This window comes from Corylus avellana, chromosome 6 (genome assembly GCF_965113065.1).
Source record: "Corylus avellana chromosome 6, dhCorAvel1.hap1.2, whole genome shotgun sequence".
Taxonomy (NCBI): domain Eukaryota; kingdom Viridiplantae; phylum Streptophyta; class Magnoliopsida; order Fagales; family Betulaceae; genus Corylus; species Corylus avellana.
Window position 1 is genome coordinate 26216626 of NC_142495.1, and position 19825 is coordinate 26236450.

General features: G+C 36.5%; 3 protein-coding genes across 3 annotated transcripts; 2 read left to right on the plus strand and 1 right to left on the minus strand.

Moving 5' to 3' along the window:
• Window positions 1-12: 12 nt before the first annotated feature.
• Window positions 13-2956, plus strand: LOC132187145 (uncharacterized). Its single transcript, XM_059601341.2, has 2 exons — window positions 13-125; window positions 2129-2956. The coding sequence occupies exons 1-2, from the start codon at window positions 50-52 to the stop codon at window positions 2758-2760; spliced, it is 708 nt and encodes a 235-aa protein (XP_059457324.1). The 5' UTR covers window positions 13-49; the 3' UTR covers window positions 2761-2956.
• A 4148-nt stretch (window positions 2957-7104) lies between these two features.
• LOC132188256 (uncharacterized) lies at window positions 7105-8454 on the plus strand. Its single transcript, XM_059602674.2, has one exon. The coding sequence runs from the start codon at window positions 7390-7392 to the stop codon at window positions 8125-8127; it is 738 nt and encodes a 245-aa protein (XP_059458657.2). The 5' UTR covers window positions 7105-7389; the 3' UTR covers window positions 8128-8454.
• Window positions 8455-11493: 3039 nt separating this feature from the next.
• On the minus strand, window positions 11494-18341 carry LOC132188253 (Noc2p family). The gene is made up of 14 exons (XM_059602670.2): window positions 18030-18341; window positions 17753-17884; window positions 17266-17326; window positions 16944-17052; window positions 16790-16841; window positions 16597-16691; window positions 15653-15721; window positions 14343-14849; window positions 13805-14107; window positions 13309-13632; window positions 12925-13131; window positions 12554-12643; window positions 12378-12470; window positions 11494-11973 (listed from the first exon to the last, which is right to left on the minus strand). Exons 2-14 carry the CDS (start codon window positions 17859-17861, stop codon window positions 11845-11847), a joined length of 2148 nt encoding a protein of 715 aa, XP_059458653.2. The 5' UTR covers window positions 17862-17884; window positions 18030-18341; the 3' UTR covers window positions 11494-11844.
• Window positions 18342-19825: the final 1484 nt, after the last annotated feature.

The following is a 19825-nucleotide window of genomic DNA, read 5'->3' on the forward strand; positions in this document are numbered from 1 at the left end:
TTTTACTCGCTTCCTTTGGCTCCGAATCAGACTCAAAAAACACTGACCTATGGCCAGGGCGGCTCTCCTTCGCTTGCTCCGATCGCAATCCGGGCAGCTCTCATCCAGAAGCCACTTCCTTTCAGGTTCCATAAACTTGAGCGACTGTTTGTTTAGCTACAGCTTTCTTTGCTTTCTTCTGCGAATATGAGTTTTTATGTATCTCTTAGCGACACTTTTTTTTTTTTTTTTTTTGTAATTTAGACACCAAAGTAATTAGCTAATATTGAATAGACCTAGGCGGTCTGCAATCTCAAGCTGATACCTTGGAAATGACGTCGGTGGCAAAAAAAAAAAAAATCCCATTTGGTTGTTTTGAGGTCTTGTATTTTGTTGTCTGTAGTGGTCAATGAAGAACTGGTTAGGGATAGATCATAGATATCTTTTATTTACATTTTTTTGAGCAAATATTGCTGAGAGGAAGCTATATAGGATAATACATCAGCGTGGATCACATACGTTGTCTATGACTGTGCCTTTTGGCCTCATGATTTTGCAGGCCAAATGCTTATTTTTTTAACTAAATCGCCGAAAGTTTTTTAAAACCACTCGTTTTGAAACCACTGGATCAGACAGACACTATCTCTCAAATGTCTGAGGGAGATGATGGACGGGAATTTGGTCGGATAATGAATGGAGAGTGACCCATTTGGCAAGATTATGTTCCATAGAGTTGCCTTTCCCGTGCACTTTTTAAGCGATTTATAGCTTAGAATTGGGGAGAATATTTGTGGATTCCACCCATTAGGGGGGGTATGTACGCAAGCCTACTGGTTTGCTGTTATGTGTGTGTGTATGGCCATATGGGCTGCCATTGAATGATTTTTGTTGGGCATGGAGGAGGCTGAGTTTATAGGTTATGAATCAACCAAACCAAAGGTCTGAATGGCCAACCCTCCACATCAGATTGGAGGAAATTCTTCCAACCCAGATGTCAGTTTAATAGACAGTGGAGGAAAACTTTGTTCCCCAAATAATTGACATGCATTCCTTCTATACCAGGGCTTGACTAAATCAACTAGAGGATGTTGCTGCTAATACTGAATTAAAATATCTTTGGGACATAGTTGAAATAGCTGTTCTCATCTTATAGTATATGGTATTGACTCTGCTGACTAGCGCAACCTCGCCCTTTGCATTCAACTGGACATCGGAATGATAGGATCCACCACAATTTAAGTATTTTGTGACAATCCTAAATTTCCCTGTTTCATTAACACATATTATACAACTATTAATTCGTCATCATGGACATTGGACACCCACACGCACTCTTACACATACATGATAAAGGGAAAAAGGAAAGTAACAGAAAAGATGAATCTATTTTGCAGCTTATCTAACATTACAATATGTATGTGCTCTGTTGACTATCTAATGTTTTTGCCCAGTAGTTGCCGCAGCAAAAGTCAATTTTTGACATATCCGCTTAAGTGCTGCACATCAACACCTTGTTAACCTATCATTTCTCTTCTAAACTCATGAAGCGGAGCTCACTAATTCAAATCTCTCATTCCCCATTCCAATGGACCAATTAAATCCTTGAGTGAAATGGATGGCTCAAAGTAGTATACAAAGCATTTTTTCTTCATGTTAGGTTAAAACCCTGGCTTCTTTTATTTGTTTCTCTGTTTCAGACTAGAAATATTTTGTCGGTAGCCAAACACAATATTCTCTTCAAAACTATGTTTGTAATTAATTATCCATTATGGTTGTAACAACTCATCCAGTTAATATACAATATTCTTTTTGTATGGTTTCTGGATTGGAGAAAGAAAAGTTACTTTGAGAATCCATATATTGCTGCTATTCTGCTTTATAACTTTTGTGCTATTTATACTTGCCTGTCTATAACTAGAAGAGCATTTTTGTCAGCTGTACTGTATTGGATGCCTTCTTACATGCAAATCCTAACTGAACTTTCCCTCTTCCCTGCCTCCCTCTCACCCCACTTTCTCATATGAATTTAATTGACTTTCATGACTCTTATATTTTCTGGTTTCTGTTCTAATTGCTTGTTGTTAAGAAATGCATAATATTTTCATTTATGTTATTATAGTATCGGTAATATTTTTTCTCGGTACACCAGGTTATCATTGCAGGTCTAGAACATGGACACACAGTCTGAATAGCAAACCCAACTTCAGCTCTGCTCTCCAGCTTGCTGCTGCTCAGAAAAGATGGGCATCTCAAGCCACTGACAGCAAGATCAGTATTGGGCCGCAGAGAGGGGGTGAAGCTGGGGAAGATGAAAAAGATACTGGAGTTGTTTATTATGGTCCAATCTCTAGCACCATCAAGAAAGTAAAGCTCCTTTCTCTTTCAACCTGCTGTCTGTCTGTATCACTGGGCCCAGTCATAACCTTCATGACATCTCCTGATATGAATGTGATTCTCAAAGGTGCAGTTGCCTCATCTGTAATATTTATGAGTGCTTCCACCACTGCAGCCCTCCACTGGTTTGTAAGCCCATATATTCACAAGCTCAGGTGGCAGCCTGGTTCAGACAGCTTCCAGGTGGAGATGTTGTCATGGCTTGCCACACATATTCCTAAGACTATTAAGTTTGCAGATATTCGGCCTGCCGAGACCAACAGGCCTTTTGTGACATTTAAGGCCAATGGGACTTTTTACTTTGTTGACAAGGATCACTGTCATAACAAGGCTTTGTTGGCAAGACTGACTCCACAGAAATTAGACTCAGCTTTGAAGAATTTGTGATTGGAAACTCATCCATGAGAGCTCTTAGAAGCTTTTGCTTTTAGAACGGCTGAACTATGCTATGTACTGCGTTTGTGATAAGCCCTGGCTCGGTTTGAGCATTTAGGCATTCCCATCTTTCTTCTTTAGAAAATTCTTTGAGTTGTTTTGACATCAAATATCACTTAATACCTGAGGTTTTCTTGCTGTGGATAAATTGATTAAATGAGGTGTAAATAACATGCAGCATGAGTATATTCAATTGGTAGTAAGATTCATATGCACCAAGTCTATAGAATTCTTTAAGGTTGCCTTACATACATGATACATGACAAGAATTTTCAGTAATTTTTTATTCGAATTACTAGTAATTTGGACGATAAATATAAGAGAGTTCACATATAACCTATCTACCTGAATAAGTAGCCGAACATATTAAAATTTATCTAAACAGGTAAATTCTATATGTGTTATATGTGTTTTCTCACAATGTGATGCCCAAATTATTAGCTAATTGATGGACATCTCAATAATACTCCAATCCATTGCAGTTTGCAAAGAAGAAAACTGTTTTCTAAGTGCAATTACTCATATGAGGACATAACCACTTCATAGAAGGAATTGCACTTTATCTTGGTTGTTTTTAGGGTCTTTGTTCAGGTTGCCAACTCTTTATTTTTATGGACATAATTTTTTTTTTTTTAAACTGATCTAGAAGAAATTTCTTTTAACCTACTATAGCAAGTGACAAGTGTCATTCAACATGTTTGAGTTTCTCAAAAATCAAATTTTAGGTTTATAAATTAGTAGAATGACAATAAGCAGAGAGCAATATTTCCTCCGTTCACAAGATCCAACGGTTCTGTCTTCTTCTTAGAGCCACCAACAAAAAGACATTTCAAGCAACAAATACATCAATAGAGGGTCCGTTCTATAACCTAAGATGTATGTTTTTTCAATAATGTTTTATACACGTTGTGAATTGAAAATGAAATTATTTTGCACAAATCTAACATATGATATTAATTTTTGTCGCAAATAATTCAGGATGGAGACTAAAACAAACAAAAGCTCAGGGTTAGATCAGAGCCCTCATTTTTGCAAGTTCTGATTCTTAATACTCTTTTCTCTTTCTTTTTTTTGGAAAAAAATAAATGATTGAAAAAAAATTGTTATATCTTCTTCTACATTTTATCATTTCTGATAAATTGAAGGAAAATATAAGGGAAAAAAAAAAAGGAGAAATTTTGGATGTTTTATGTGAATTTGAATAACTACTTTGTTTTGGGGATTTTTTTTTTTTTTTTTTTTTTAAGTAGTTGATATAATAAACTACTTAAAACATATTATGATCATAGTGTCTCACATGACTTAGGTTTAATCTTAACCATGTGTATATAAGTTATTGGACACCCTTCCCTGACAAGCCAGTTTTCAAAGGTGAGTTCTACTCGTTTGTAACATTTGGTATCAAAGCTAGTTACCATGTTGAGGAATTCGAGTCACGAAGGAGACTGGGCTGGATTAAGAGTGGAGCCCACCAAAAGAGAAAAGACTACTATTGGGTTAGTCTCAATAGAGTAGGTCGCCGTAGACATCAGCCACGAAAGGGTCAAAATATTACAAAAAAAAAAAAAAAAAAAAAAGCCAAAATATTTTTAATTTATCTTGTGAGGGAAGACCAAGACCAGGTAATGCAGTAGTTGAAAACCAGTAAACAAGTTCTAGAGAATACGCACAAAAGTTGTAAATCAAACTATTTTAGGAAAGACTTGTTGGACGCGCGCTTTCTGTTTAGTTTCCTGACCTCGTGAGCTGACTAATATCTAGAACTAGAACTAGAACTTTTTATTTTATTTTATTTAAGTAATCTGGAAGTTTTAAGCCACGTAAGATTATTATGTTGTATTATAAAAATAAAAAAGTAATGTTATTCTTTATGTTTATTTATCACACTTATTTTATACGTATTAATGTGCTGTGTTTAAGTGATATCCGCATTATGATTTAAATAAATAAAACAATTTCTTTTATTTTATGTTATTTTTTAGCTTTTATATATATATTAAACTGAAAATTTTAAGTATGTGTAAAAAATTTAATTATATATAAATGCAAAAACCGGGAGAGGGGGCAAGGACTCTTTCCCTCCCTGTAGTTGAAACCCAGTAAACAAGTTATTAAGAAAATAAAAAAGAAAAAAAGGGTGCAGCAGAAAGCTCAGTAGCAAAGAAAGTAAAAGTAAATGGTAAAGCAAGTAAAGACTTTGAACGGTTTGTGTAAAATTTTTCTCTTTGGTTGACCAAATTTCAATGTTAAGGACGTAACTTCACGCATTTTCTATGTAGAGACAATGCGATTTGGTCATCAACGCAAACAATGGTTTATCAAACATGGGCTTGATTTTTTACGATAATGATTGTCAAACAAGTTTATTTTTAAGGTAAGAATATACAAATACATTGTGTGAATTGTCTTGTAATGTTTTCAAAGAGTTTAACTTATATCTGGACCAACCTTAAAACCCTACTTTTACGGTCTTCAATCAACAATTGACACATAAGCAAAAGCACAACAACTGCACAAAATTAACCTACAGCCAAATACATTAGATGAAGAAAAGAGAGAAAGGAGAAAGAAGAAGAGAGACCCACGATCATCGGTCTGTTGAAACGGTGCTGGCCGTGACCCACGACTAGCAAGACCTGCCACCCACTGTTAGGTCACGGCAGTGGGTCTCTAGCTGGGTCACCTTCACTGTCTCCAGCGCTGTCAGTCACCTTATTCGGTCTTTAGGGCGATAAAATCTCTAAAGGCTTAACCTTCCCTTCTACATTTTAGTTTTGAATCCAAAATCGAATTTTGAGGCTGGTTTCGACAGGTCACGGCCGGCCAGACCCAGGCCAAACCCACACCGTGGGTTTGGCGAACACCCAGCAGCACCCAACGCCACCACCAACGACCGGCACCACCTCCACCGACGGCCCACCATCCAACCAGAAAAGAGGGGTTGTTGAAGAAGCTGATTGTAAAAAAAAATTTTGTTGATTTTGTTGGGTCTCCCTTAGTTTGGCTGAGTATGGCTACCGTTGTTTTGGCTATGGCCGAATGGAAGAAGAGGGGATTTGGAGTTTGGGTTTTGTTTTTTCTAGTTTGGCTGATTGGGGTTTTTTTCCTCTCTCTCTCTCTCTCATGTCTCTCTCCTTCTGCAGGTTTTTTCCTCTAGCCGTATGTGCTAGGGTGACTGGCGAGCCACCCCAGCCACGGAAGTGGCCCGTGCGGCCACCCTGTGGGTCAGGCCAACCCACAGATGGGTCAGCGTGACCCACAAGTGGCGAGCCACCCAGCTCTTCTTTGATTTGCTGTTTTTGTTTTCATTTTAATTTTTTGCACTTTTCTTGAATTGATGATGTGTCAAATTGTGATTAAGTGTTGTAAAATGGCTATTTTGCATAAGATCCTGATATTAGAGACTCTCATTTTCGAAAAAGAGTTAAACATTTGATAAAATCATAATTTCACATTTCAAAACTAAAATTGTGCATTTTAAAATTGTCATGGTTTAAAAAAAAAATGATAAACCCTATCACATTAACTCAATAATATAATGACCGTCGATAGTGACGGAGCTAGGGTGGCTGGTGTAAGCCATGACCCCCAACACAAGAATAAATAAATTATAAAATAATATATATATTTTGGCCTATTGGGCCTTCAATAGGCCCTAATCTTTTTATATTTTTTTGCCTACTAGTTCCTATCCACTAAAATTTTTATCCTTGGCTCCAACTCGTACTAAATTCTACCTCCTCCCAAACTGTCGACCTATGAACATCACCACATCAATCAATGTATTTCATTGTTTCTTCACCACCGTCGTCACCCCGTTCGTCACCAGCCCTACTTCTTCTTCTGCCCTACGTTTCTTTTCTAGATCTCCCTCCAAGCTCACCGTCACGTGATCTGAGTTTGGACTTTGGAGGAAAGTTTTTTTGTCCGCTGGGGAGAAGGAAAAATCCAACGCGGAATTAGTGGCCCCACCATGTCAATTGTCAGCAAAGCAACTGCCAAATGGACAAAGTATAGTGCCATCAAAGTTGGGACCCACCCAAAACAAGTCCCCACATTCAACCCTTGGATGGACCCACATACTACGTCCACGTGGAAGACAACAACCAGTTCTCTTCAGTCCCCACCCCCACAAACAAGCAACAAACAAAAAGAAACGGTCCAAACTTATAAAAACAAAAAAAAAAAACCAAAACAAAACAAAACGGTCGAAAAGTCAAATCCATGAAAATACCAAAAAACCCCCATCTAGAAGTATAACACCCCCGTTGTCTATCTCTGACTCTGCCTGTACACCCAATAGCCTATCAGAAATTCATAGCCTTTTCAAGCTCCATCAGAAGATTCGAAGAGGAAGAAGAATAGGTAGACTACGCTACCACTACTTCCATTTCTACTTCAATATTTTATTCCTCTTCCTCTAGAAGCCATTCCCATCAACCGCCCCGAGAATCTCTCTGTTTTTCTCTCTTTGTCAGCTGCTTATTTATATGCCCAATTCTTCGGTTCTCTCTCTCTCAATCACCAAACTAGAAGAAATTGTTTCTTAATTCTTTACTATCCAAATCCCATCGCCTTCTCATGGAGTACTTGCAAGATCCGTATGAGGCAGAGGAAGCGCTCTCTCTCTGTGATCTTCCCATCTACAGCGACGACACAGCATCCAACTGGGATGACTACACAAAAGAAGAACAGCGCTTGTCCTCCGACAACGATTTCTTCGAGTTCTTCAGCGAGGACTTCGCCGCCGCCGCCACCGCCGCCTCTACAGCGAACAACCACATCATCTTCTGCGGGAAACTCATCCCATACAGAGAAGCCCAGAGCCGCGAAATAAGCAGCGGCGACACGAAGCAAAATCAAAAGAAGAGAGATGGCTTTCTTCGGCGGAAATCACTCTCTTTCAACAAGAAAAAGTCGAAGGCGGAGGAAAAGGGGTCGAGCGCTTTGGCATTGCCTTCGTCAAAAGGGTATGTTTATGCCGCCAAAAACAGTGACTTTTCCGTTGGGAAAGTTTCGTTGCTTCCACCTTCGACGAAGTCGAGGTGGTACTTGTTCCTGTTTGGGATGGCGGGGCTTCCGACGGAGATGGAGCTGACAGATATTAGGACAAGACAGAGCCGGATGAAGAGCCAGCCGTCGACGATGTCTCAGTCGTCGTTTGAATGCGATGAAATGGTTAAAGGTGTCGGCGACAATGCGAGGAGGAGTAGAGGGAAGGGGCTGTGGAGGCTGCTAAGGATGTTGGGGTGCAGTAGTACTCACCAAACAAACGCCGTCGTAAAAGCTTCCGCCGCAGGTTGCGTTCCGCACGTGTGACGATCGAGAAGCCAGAGTTTGACGAATGTTGTAAGAAATTGATGAGATCAGCGACAGACAAGGAGGCTTTTGTGTCTGAAATCTGAACAAACAAGCAGGCCAGGATTAGGAAGATAGAAGAAGAAGAAGAAAGTAGGGTTTGGGTGGCGAATCATAGGATATACAGTTTTGAGTGGGCTTCCCATGATTTGTACGGTTGTACCCTTGTGAGGAAATCTAATACATTTTTAGAAACATGTTTAATTAGCAGAAAAAAATAATCTAATGTATGAGTTTGAGAAGACAGATTCCTATTCTATTATTTATTCACTTCTAACTTTCTAGCCACATGATGGTTTTTATTTTTTATTTTTTATTATTTTTATTTTTTAAGAACATTCATTCAAATTAAAAGAGATTATAACATAGAAATAAAAACAACCTAATTTGAAAAACCCAATTCAGACAGACTCCTAGTCTCTCAATGAACCGGTAAGAGACCAAAAAAATCAAAGATACTAGTGAATACAAATGATTAAAGCCACACTATAGGATGGATAAAACTATATGGAGTAATAAAACCCCTAAAAACTTAAATCCTGACAAGTTTTCAAAGAAACTGTGAAGTGAAGATTTAGGAGAGAACAAGCAGTGAAAAAAGGGTTTCTTTCACAAACACCGAGTCTATGGCCTAACCGGTTCAGGTTATTTTTAAAAACTCAATTCAGACAAATCACTAGCACCTCAATGAACTTGAAAGAGACCCAACAAGTGAAAAAAAGATACTCTACACAGACACAAAGTCTGAGGCCCAACCAATTCGGGTTAAACATAAAGCTACACCGCATAACATAATGGAAATACATGACTAAAAGCTGGAAAAGAAATCTAAGTCCAAACAGAAACACCAGAAGCAGAGGCGGAGGCGTGGTGACGGGTGTGGGACATGATGGTGTTGGATGATCTAACAACCCAATGATTTTACTTATCTTTTTATTATTAATAAATGGAACAAGTATAACAGAAAGGCAATTTTATATTCAAGGATGTGGAGTTATCGTGCTTTCTCATATTCAGCAGAAATTTTTTCTTAAAATCACTTAGGAAACCTAGTTTTACATAGTAAGTAACTAATATGGAACTTAGTATCGATGAATATCTTTTTATAAACTCATTACTCTACGTGGACAACTCATCTTCCCAAAGCTCTCTTATAATAAATTATAAAACCCATTTTCGTGTAGTGATCGTTAATCAATATAGAACTTAATACCCATAAGTATTTCTCTATAAACTACTAACTCTACGTGGATAGCTCATTTTCCTTAATGGCATTTTGGTTAAGGAACTATGGAGCAAAATCAATTTGAATCTGTTTCGTGTTTAGTTTTACTTATTGCACTATTATAACTGTATTAGGATGTTTATTTAAATTCCTCACTCCCCCCTTCTTTTGTAATTTTATTTTCTATTGATATTATCATTATCTTGGTAGATTTTTTTTTTTTTTCTCAGAAAAAATGATAGGAACTTCCCAACTACCATGACTAATATTTCTTAATCTACAAGGAACGTGATCATAAATGGGAAGCAATTGGGCTTGAAGCACCCAATAATAAGATACACGTCTTAAATGCCTAAACATACAGTGGAATATGTTGATAAACCTCCCATCCAACCATTAAATTGCTTCACAAACCGCCATTTCAGACAAGGAGGCTCTTGTGTCTGAAATTTGAACAAACAAGCAGGCCAGGAAGAAGAAGAAAGTCGTGTTTGGATGGCGAATCATAGGATATACAGTTTTGACTGTGTTTCACATGATTTGTACGGTTGTACCCTTGTGAGTTGTGAGGAAATCTAAGACATTTTTAGATACATGTTTAATTAGCAGACAAAAAAAAAAAAAAAAAAATCTAGTGTATGAGTTTGAGAAGACAGATTCCTATTTTATTATTCACTTCTAACTTTCTAGAACAACCCAATGATTTTACTTATCTTTTTATTATTAATAAATGGAGCAAGTATAACAGAAAGGCAATTTTATATTCAAGGATGTGGAGTTATCTTCAATGTATTGCTTTCCCATATTGAGCAGACGCCAACCATCATACTACTTCACAAACCATCATAAAAGCAGCAACAGACGGTTCTCATCAGTCCAAAAGTCGGATTGCTTTACAAACCAATTATTGAAACTTTCTTAGAATCACTAGGAAGCCTAGTTTTACATAGCAAATAAGCAATGTGAGACTTAATACCGATGAATGTCTTTTTATAAATCCATCACTCTACTTAGGCAACTCATCTTCCCAATATAAGACTGGTCAATTGGAAGCTTTCTTAGAATAACATATAACACTCTTTTTTGCGTAATGATCGGTAATCAATGCAGAGCTTAACACCCAAAGTATTTTTTTATAAACTACCCACTCTATGTGGGCAGCACCTCTTCTTAATATGGGATTCTAGAGTTACAAAAGCGATCATCTTAATGGCCTTTTGGTTAACTATGGAACAAAATCAATTTGAATCTGTTTCGTGTTTAGTTTTTACTTTTTGCACTATTATAACCGCATTGGGATGTTTATTCGATTCCTCATCCCTTCTTTTGTAGTTTTATTTTCTATTGATATTATCATTATCTTGCTCAGATATTATTATACTTTTTTGTCAAAAAGAAAGGATAGGAATTTCCCAACTACCATGACTAATTCTTAATCTACAAGGAACTTTATCATAAATGGGAATCAATTGGGACATGAAGCACCCAATAATAAGATACACATCTTAAATGCCTAAACAACAGTGGAATACGTTGATCAACCTCCCATCCAACCATCAAAATTGCTTCACAAACTGCCATCCAAGTGACCCTTTCCTAGCCTTTGGTCAAAGAATTATGGAACCAAATCAATTTGAATTATTTTCCCGTTTAGTGCTTATTTCTTTCACTAGCATAACCGTATTGGAGTGTTTATTATTTGGTCCCCACTCCTAGTGATATTATCATTATCTTGCTCAGAAACAAAAAGAAAAGAATAGATACTTGCGAACTACCATGACTAATTCTTACTCTGCAAGCAACTTAGTCATAAATGGGAAGAAATTTGGGCTTGAAGCACCCAATAAGAAGATACACGTCTTAAATGCCTAAACATACAGTGGGATATGTAGATCAACCTCTTGTCCAACCATTAAACTGCTCCACAAACCGCTATCATGGCGACTCTTTACTTGCCTTTGGTCAAAGAGTTATGGAACCAAATCAATTTGAATTATTCTCCTATTTCTTTCACCATTATAACTGTATTGGAATGTTTATTCAGTCCACACACTCCCTCCTAGTGATATTATCATCATCCTGCTCAAAACAAAAAATAATAATGAAGGGGAACTGCCAACTACTATGACTAATTCTTATTCTGCAACGAACTTGATCATAAATGGGAAGAAATTGGGCTTGAACCACCCAACAAGAAGATACACATCTTAAATGCCTAAATATACAATGGAGCATGTTGATCAAAAACGGTTCCAAAATTTGAAGTCCCTCTATAATATCACAAACAAAACGCAACAGAGATGTCAGCAGACCTCATCTACACATAACTTCTAAAACCCTAATGGTCTCATCAAAAACTGATTGAAGAAATTATAAATAATTTGGGAAAAATGGCTGCCCTCTGAATCTGACATAGGATCAAATGTGGTAATTTCTCGTGAGAGCAGTAACCTTCAAACCTTAGTTTTCTTCCCATTCTTTTTGTCTCCTTTACCAACAATATCTGGATCTACTTTTCTTTTCTCTGAATGTCCTTTGCCATTAACACCGACATCTTTTTTGATTTTCTCTGCCCCAGTAAACTGCAGCAAGTATTGTTGCCAAGCACAGTAATCTTAGAATGCATATAAAAGAATAGTAATGAGATTCTTTAAGATACATAATTTCTCCCCGACTTTTATCAAGTTTGTGACATAAAATTATGAATGGGTTAGACAGTAGTAAATCACTCCTTGGCTTTACTAGGGAATAAACTGATGCTCTTTACATATAACTCAGCATTAGGGAAGAAACCCGGTACCCTACGTTATGTTATGTCGAATCAACTCAAACAATGGAGTCATATTGACTAGCATTCAAAACCAAAAAAATTGCTAGCAAGGATTATCAGTCACCTTGAATAAAAAGGGAAATGAGAGGAAGCATGAACACCCATAGAGAAAAAAGGAAGGGGGGACAAAATAGCGAAAAGTGAGGGTTATTACACCTTATCATTCAAAACCAGATTTCTAGAAGCAGCCTTCTCCATGATGCTTCTGTAATACTCTGTAAAGCGGAATTTGCCATTATGTTTCTCCAGCTGAAATCAACCATTTATCAAACTAAGAAAAGTTGTATTAATCTAATCCACAAATAAGTATGGTTGACATTGATAAAGCAAACCTGGAGAAATGATTCAACAGATTGCTGATCTTTTGGTGAAAAAGCCACCTCATCTCTTTTCTTCTGCACAAACTCTATGTTCTGCTCCACCTACAGTACCAGGCGAAGAGTTATCCACAATTCATTTGAATCAGCAGTTGGTAAACCATATTACAGAACTCATAACTCTTCCCCTCTACTTTGTAATAAAAAAACCAACAGATCAAACACAAATCAAGAAACATGATTATCCCAATCATTAGGTCATTACTGAGGCAACCATAGAACAGCACCAAATGCATCCATAGAGTGGGATGGCGTTTAGGAGACAGCTGCTAGATAAGTAAAATTTATTTGTCAATGGTAAAATATTTTTAAATCAGAACTTGTACCTGATCAATAAAACGCTTCACCACACGCTTGAAACTCTCGACAGTGGTGGTCTCATGAAATTTCCTAAGACGGATGAGAGGAATAGTCGCCAGTTCAGGAAAAGATATGTGGTAGCTCCACTGAAGAAAGTGCACCGAAAGCAGTTCAATGGCAGATGAAACACACTCTTCTTGGAAGTTTTTTGATTTTAACCAATGTTTCGGCAACTGTACAAATGATATCCAATATTAATTGTAATCAATATGCAGTAGTCTCGACTGTAGATAAGTATGAATTTTAGAGAGCAGCTGATGAGTATTAAGTTACATGACGAAAAGGTGTCAAATCACACCAGAGAGAGAATTCAGGAATATAATTACATAAGTACATTACTCCTTGCTAACCTTAACAGCAGATAAGAAGTTGAAGGCCTTTCCGCGTTTTCCACCATCCTTGCCAACTTTATATTCTAAAACATCCAACGCCAAAGATGAAACAGGGATGAAAATCCCACTAGAACTGGAGAGATTATTCAACCATTGGATGCATTTAAGTCTTAAAGGTAAATATCTTGGTCCAGGAAATAGGAGAGCCACTCCATTTATAATTTGAATGACCATAAAAAGCAACGGCTGAAGATCATAATCACGTATGTTTGCTGCTGTAAACATAACCCAGAGATCAATGCAATTAGTGTACTGCCAACTGCATATTTTCTTGAGTGCTTCCTGGCCATCAACAACAAAAGGCAAAAATCAGAACAGTTCCCTCCACATTGTGATATAATGACTCATTGATAAACTCTACACACTCGCGAGCATCTATATACAAGTGCAACAAGCTAATATGCCTGTATCCAATAAAACAGGAGACTGAAGAAAAATCATAATCATTGTGTACCTTCTTCTTCATTTGTAAACCCTGCTGCAGTATCTTAGCAACTTGCTTAATACAAATCATTGCTTTATTTGATGATTTCTGCACATCCAAGGAGCACAACTCAACCAAGGAGTTTCTCAGAAATTGCACATGTTTAGACAGATCTGGCTCCATGAATTGACAGTGACCAATAAAGGCTTTGTATGTTTTAACCAAGCAGGTATCAAAGCAACTGGAGCTAAACACAGACGCCAAATCTTTTATGATGAGAAAGGAGTGTGATGATAGAGTCCCTCTGCCAGTTGCCCATAAATGAACTGCAATCTGCATTAATTTTTTAAAAGATAGTTAGGATGACCTAGCATGGAATGAGATTCACATACAACACAAAAACCATTGACCAATAACATAATAAAATGGATATTACTAGCAGTGAATTCTCACAACAATTTAATAGTAATACCTATCATAATGTTCACTTATAAACATTGATATTTATGTTTCAACTACATCAATCACAAACATATATATCATTAGTTTATCATTTAAATGGAAGTACCTTAATCAATCTGTGCAGTAAAGATGGGAAAGCAGCAAAGTATAGCATTGACGATCTGAGTCTGACCAAGGAGAGGGCCAGTATCTCATAGTCCGTAACTTGATTCAGGAGAAACAGGGTACTCCTCAAATAAGATTTGACTAGTGGCTTCAGAGCTTTCCATTTTGAAGTATTCTTCAACTCCAAAATTGTCTCCTTCCTGCACTTGGAGCTCAATATTCCCAATAGGCCCCGAAATATATTATCACCCTCATGAAGCATGAACATCAATATCTCACAGAAAGTTTCGCTGTTCTGAATTCTATTACACGAATCAGCATCAAAAACACCAGTTGATTTGGTTCCATAGTGGCATGCAGCACGGTATCCATTTATGAGGCAAGTTAGGGCAGACAAATTATGCTGCTCTTTGACCAGTTGACACCAAAATTTAACAGCCGAGACAGTCAAAAACTTGCCCTCATTTGACTGCATGCCTTCATTACTTGTCTCGTCCTCATCAGAAAACTGGTACAAGAAAAAACATACTGGAAAGTTCTTCAAGTGGAAAAACCAAACAACATAAATTAGTGGAATGAAAAATTTGGGATTCCAAATTTTCATTTCTAATAGATTCTTTTTCACCTGATATTTCAGCTTCATGAATACTGTTACCAAACAAATAGCAATCCACTCAATAGATTTTTCACCATTTCTTAACTAACAGGATTCTATCATATAAATTACTTCAGCTGAGAGAGAGAGAGAGAGAGAGAGAGAGAGAACCCTTTAAGATCATTCCCTTAAGACCAAGAATATTAATACTTTCCTTTCCATGTCCAAATATGTGACAGAAAAGCAATTAAGAAGCCAGAGAGACAGAGAGAGAGCCCTTTAAGATCATTCCCTTAAGACCAAGAATATTAGTACTTTCCTTTCCATGTCCAAATATGTGACAGAAAAGCAATTAAGAAGCCACACTCTGGTACTATAAAACAGTGATTTTTCTTGATACATTTAAGTAAAATTAGAAAAGCAAATAAATCTAACTCTAATATAACTCTACAAAAGAAAAGGTATAATCTTATCAACTTATGTATCAGTGATGAACGTGAGGCCCCAATATTTCATTTCCCTCCTCTAGTCCTCTATACACTTTGAAGGCAAAGGAAGTGTAAACAAAATAAAACTCATACTTGAAAAGCAAGTTATTCTGGTTGTGAAAGTATATGCAAGATAAAAACTCAGATCACGACACAAAATCCCCGATGATAATTTCCTTGGGATACCAATAGCCCTTATAGAAAAGAAATAGGTAGTAAATAACTTACAGTCTCTTCATTTCTGAAAGGTTGAAGATCCTTATCATAGCTTTCCAACAACTTAAAAAATTCTGAATCCTGGGGAATTTTCAAGTAAAATGTTCCATTAATCAATGAATAAACAAATACTTAATAGCAATTAATAGATAACAACAAAAATTTAACAGCTAGTGAGTAACGTGAGAAAGAGAGAGAGAGAGAGAGAGAGAGAGTGGTGTAACAAAAGAGAACATTCAAACCATCCAGGATCTATCGCGTATTTCACAAACTCTGATTTCAGGCTCAAACAAGCAAAAATGCACACAGCACCTTAAATAATGTCCAGTTAAGCATGAAACGTGTCCAGGATAGGAAAGCTAACACTCCAAATTATGTTAAATTCAAAGTTAATGCTCCAAAATCCCAGCTAAAATGGATCATTCAGAAAAAAATTCATTTGAATTCATCAGGCTTGTGATTCTACTTAAAATATCCAACACAAGCTGACTTACCAGGATAACACTGAAAAAATAGTAAATCAGTGGTTAGGTAAATTTTTTCTGCAATATGACAACACCGGTCCAGCATGTATTTCACAACTTATAAAATATATCATAGACACGTAAAAAATAAACATAACAATTTATTGTTTGACGTTAGCTATTGAACTAAGAAAATCACACATATGCCAAAAGCCAGAAATTTAGCTAAACTATCAGGAAAGGTAGCACTATGACACTTATATTATATCCAACAAATATAATAAATCCTTTTATTATAAATAATCAAGATATCATTAAAAGCATAAGACGCCCTTCAGTTTACATGAAGTATACAAGAGAAGCCACCTAACTAGTAGGGACAAAAAGAACAAATATAACAATCCTAAACTGAAAAAAAAAAAAAAAACAAATATCAACCAAAAATTATAAAAATGCTTAAAAAAAGAAAAGAAAAAAAGAATACGTGAATACCTTTTCCTTCAACCTGTTCAATTTTTTTGTCTTCTTTGCAAGATCTAAATGAATTTCCCTGTTCTGCAACGACAATGCGCTACCTCCACTGTTGTCTGCATATGAATTCCGTCACAACACAAACAGAAGATGCGTAGTGGTATGAGAACAAATGGTACATGATATTTATAACATCGGGTGATACTGTCCTCACCTCCTAGATAATCCCCACTCCCACTTTCAGCAACATATGTGCAGCTCAAGTCCTGATTGCCCCATTACAAAATTCAATGAAAAGAACAAAAACAAGAACCAATAAAAAGTTAAAACACATTTTTAAGCAACAATAGTATAATATATTTCACCACCTCTGAGAGATATCCATCACTCTCTGAATCGTCTTCGGCCACATCGCTGTCATCTTCACTAAATATCGTATCAAGGGCAATGTCTTCAATATCCCCACCTTCAGGGTTTCTGAGAAAAAGACGACACATGTGAATTTGTCATAATGGTTCTCCAGAGGATTTAAATGGCATGGCACAAAAGTTTTAAACCAATTAATAATAATGATGGGGAAGATACACAGCATAATAAGTCAGGAAAACCCGAGTATGTCAATCGCAACAAGAAAACAAAATCATTCCATTGTTAGTAATGAGAAAGACGTATCAATTTCACCTTTTTTACCTTCCATTAGACAGCTCTGTGGTGACACCTTTTTGGTCTTCAGCATCATCATGCTCATCTCCTAAAGCAGGCAAATCAACACGACAAGACTTAAGAACTCGACAAGTAAGAAAATAATCTCCGACAAGGCGACAATAGCAGGAATAGTGGTAAACGGAGTTACAAAACCGCATAAATGAATTAATTAAATCACCCAAGCTTGAATATGACAGTCCAGCCAACTGGTAAAATGAAAATCGCCAACCCAAACAAGAGCATCAATTGGTGTATCGAAAAATAAATAAAAAATTATTCAAATCCACAAAATAGTAGTCACTCATTTTAACTCCACTGGGTTCAACAAGCCCTATACCATACACAAATAAACCATTGATTTTACATACACCCACAACATCTATAATAAGACACTAAATGCGAAGAAATGAAACGAAACACATACACACATTAAAGAGAAAGGAAAATTACTGATACCGAATAGAATGCTTACTTTTAGAAGCTTTCTTTTTGAACACAGACTTGTTTTTCCGCTGTCTCTTGAGCACAGACTGAAGATTCTTCTTCGCGAACTTCCTCGCCTTCTTCCCCAGCTTCCCCATTCCGTAACAATGTCAAATATATTCTAAACACACAACCAATTCAAACTTCTATAAGGACAAATAGAGGTACGAAAATTCACACCCATATTGAAGCGAAAGACCAAGGAAAATCAACGGAAGGGTTTGAGTTATCCCCAAATCCATCTCTGATTAGCGAAAGCTACCTACCTCGTTTTGCTGAAAGCTGTGTCACTACAGTACGGTGCTCTATTTCTCTATTCGCTGAACACTTCCAATACCTCACCGATTTCACAGTCCGATTAGAACAGCTCGACGATGGCGGAAAACTGCTGTCTCCTGCCTGCCCCTCTCCTCCTTGCTGCTCTTTCCAAATAACCCCAGTCCCTGGGTTGAGGCTGCAGAACCAGAACGGAAACAAATTTGGAGCCCTTTCTTTTAGGGTTTAGGGTTTTTGGGATCAGGCTTATCTACAGCACATATGCTGTTAAAAAAGCAACGGTCAAGATTTAATCAAAATCATTTTAAACGAAACTCTGTCGTTTTATACCCTTAAAACAAATTTTATACCCTTAAAATCACCCTCCAGCTCCAACAGAGCTTCAATGGCCATTTGGTTGAGGCCCTTTAACAAGCAAAACAATTACACCAAATCAATCTATCTCAGCTCAACCAGTAGCCACTGCAAACAGACAACCTTCCTCGGGTAAAGATGTAAATTTTGGGAGATATTTTACAAATCCCCTATAAAAAAAAAAAAATTAAAATATATATGCTTTATATAAGATATCATGTTAATAATGATAGGACAAAGTCACAAACTCTAACTTGGTTAGAAATTGAACAAGTTCAAATGCTACAAGCAAGGAAGTCATGACAATCATCCTAAATTGCATAGCTTTACTAGCATGACAATCATAAATTCATTAATCGCTTGCAATTAATCGGCAGTTAGCGGTTAATAATCTAAATAACTGTTAACGGCTTCTTCAAGAATTTTTTTTTTTTTTTTTAAAAAAAAAACAACGTCGTTTCATATAATCTAAATAATTGTTAACGGCTTCTTCAAGAATTTAAAAAATAAAAAAGTTCAATTTTTTTTTTTAAAAAAAAAAAAAAACACAAAAAAAACGACGTCGTTTCATGTATTTTTATATGTATAAATATAATATATATTATATAATATACATAAAGGCGGCCTTCAAAAACGGTTAGCAATTAACAGTTAGTGCGGTTAGCGGGCGGCCACCTTTTCACTCTTAAGTTAAAGTTATGGTTAAAATTTACTTTAAAATAAAATAAATAGAACAACCCGTCAACCTGTGAGTTAGCGCGTGTGACATGTTTATTAAATGGGTAAACGGCTGGCTCGTTTATGACCTGAATCCGTTTAATATAAATCCTAATCCTAAAATTACGTGTCATGTTTATATTGATTCGCGTGTTGCGAGTTAAATTGTCAATACTAAATACAAATAATTTACATTTGAAGATTCATCTACTTACTTGTATCACCTTTTCTTTATACGATAATACGTGATAATAGTTTTCCTATATGAGTAAGAGGCCCACTCAATAAATCCTCGAAGAGCTCATTTCATAGGCCTCCCGATGCTACCCATGTCCCCCTTCATTTTGGGCAGGAAATACAAGATTTCACATCCAAATGATATTGTCCTTCAATTTGTTGATAGTGACAAATCTCTTGAGGATTCAATGTCCGACATGAATCACAGTTCCTGGCTTTCTTATGAGAATATGGATAATAATAAAAAGAACAAAGTTAAATAATAAATTGATAAATTACGATTATTGTAGGTGGTGAATGATGAAAGATATGTAGGTGAAGAATGGAATTATATTGAATAATATTCCACTTACGGGTAGAAGTCACCAGTATGCACACGAGGTGCTTGATAATATTTCTCACTAACTACTCCCCTTGTTTAACACATCTACTTATAGCAAACTTAACTAGAATGGTTGGAGAGATTAATTGTGGCTAA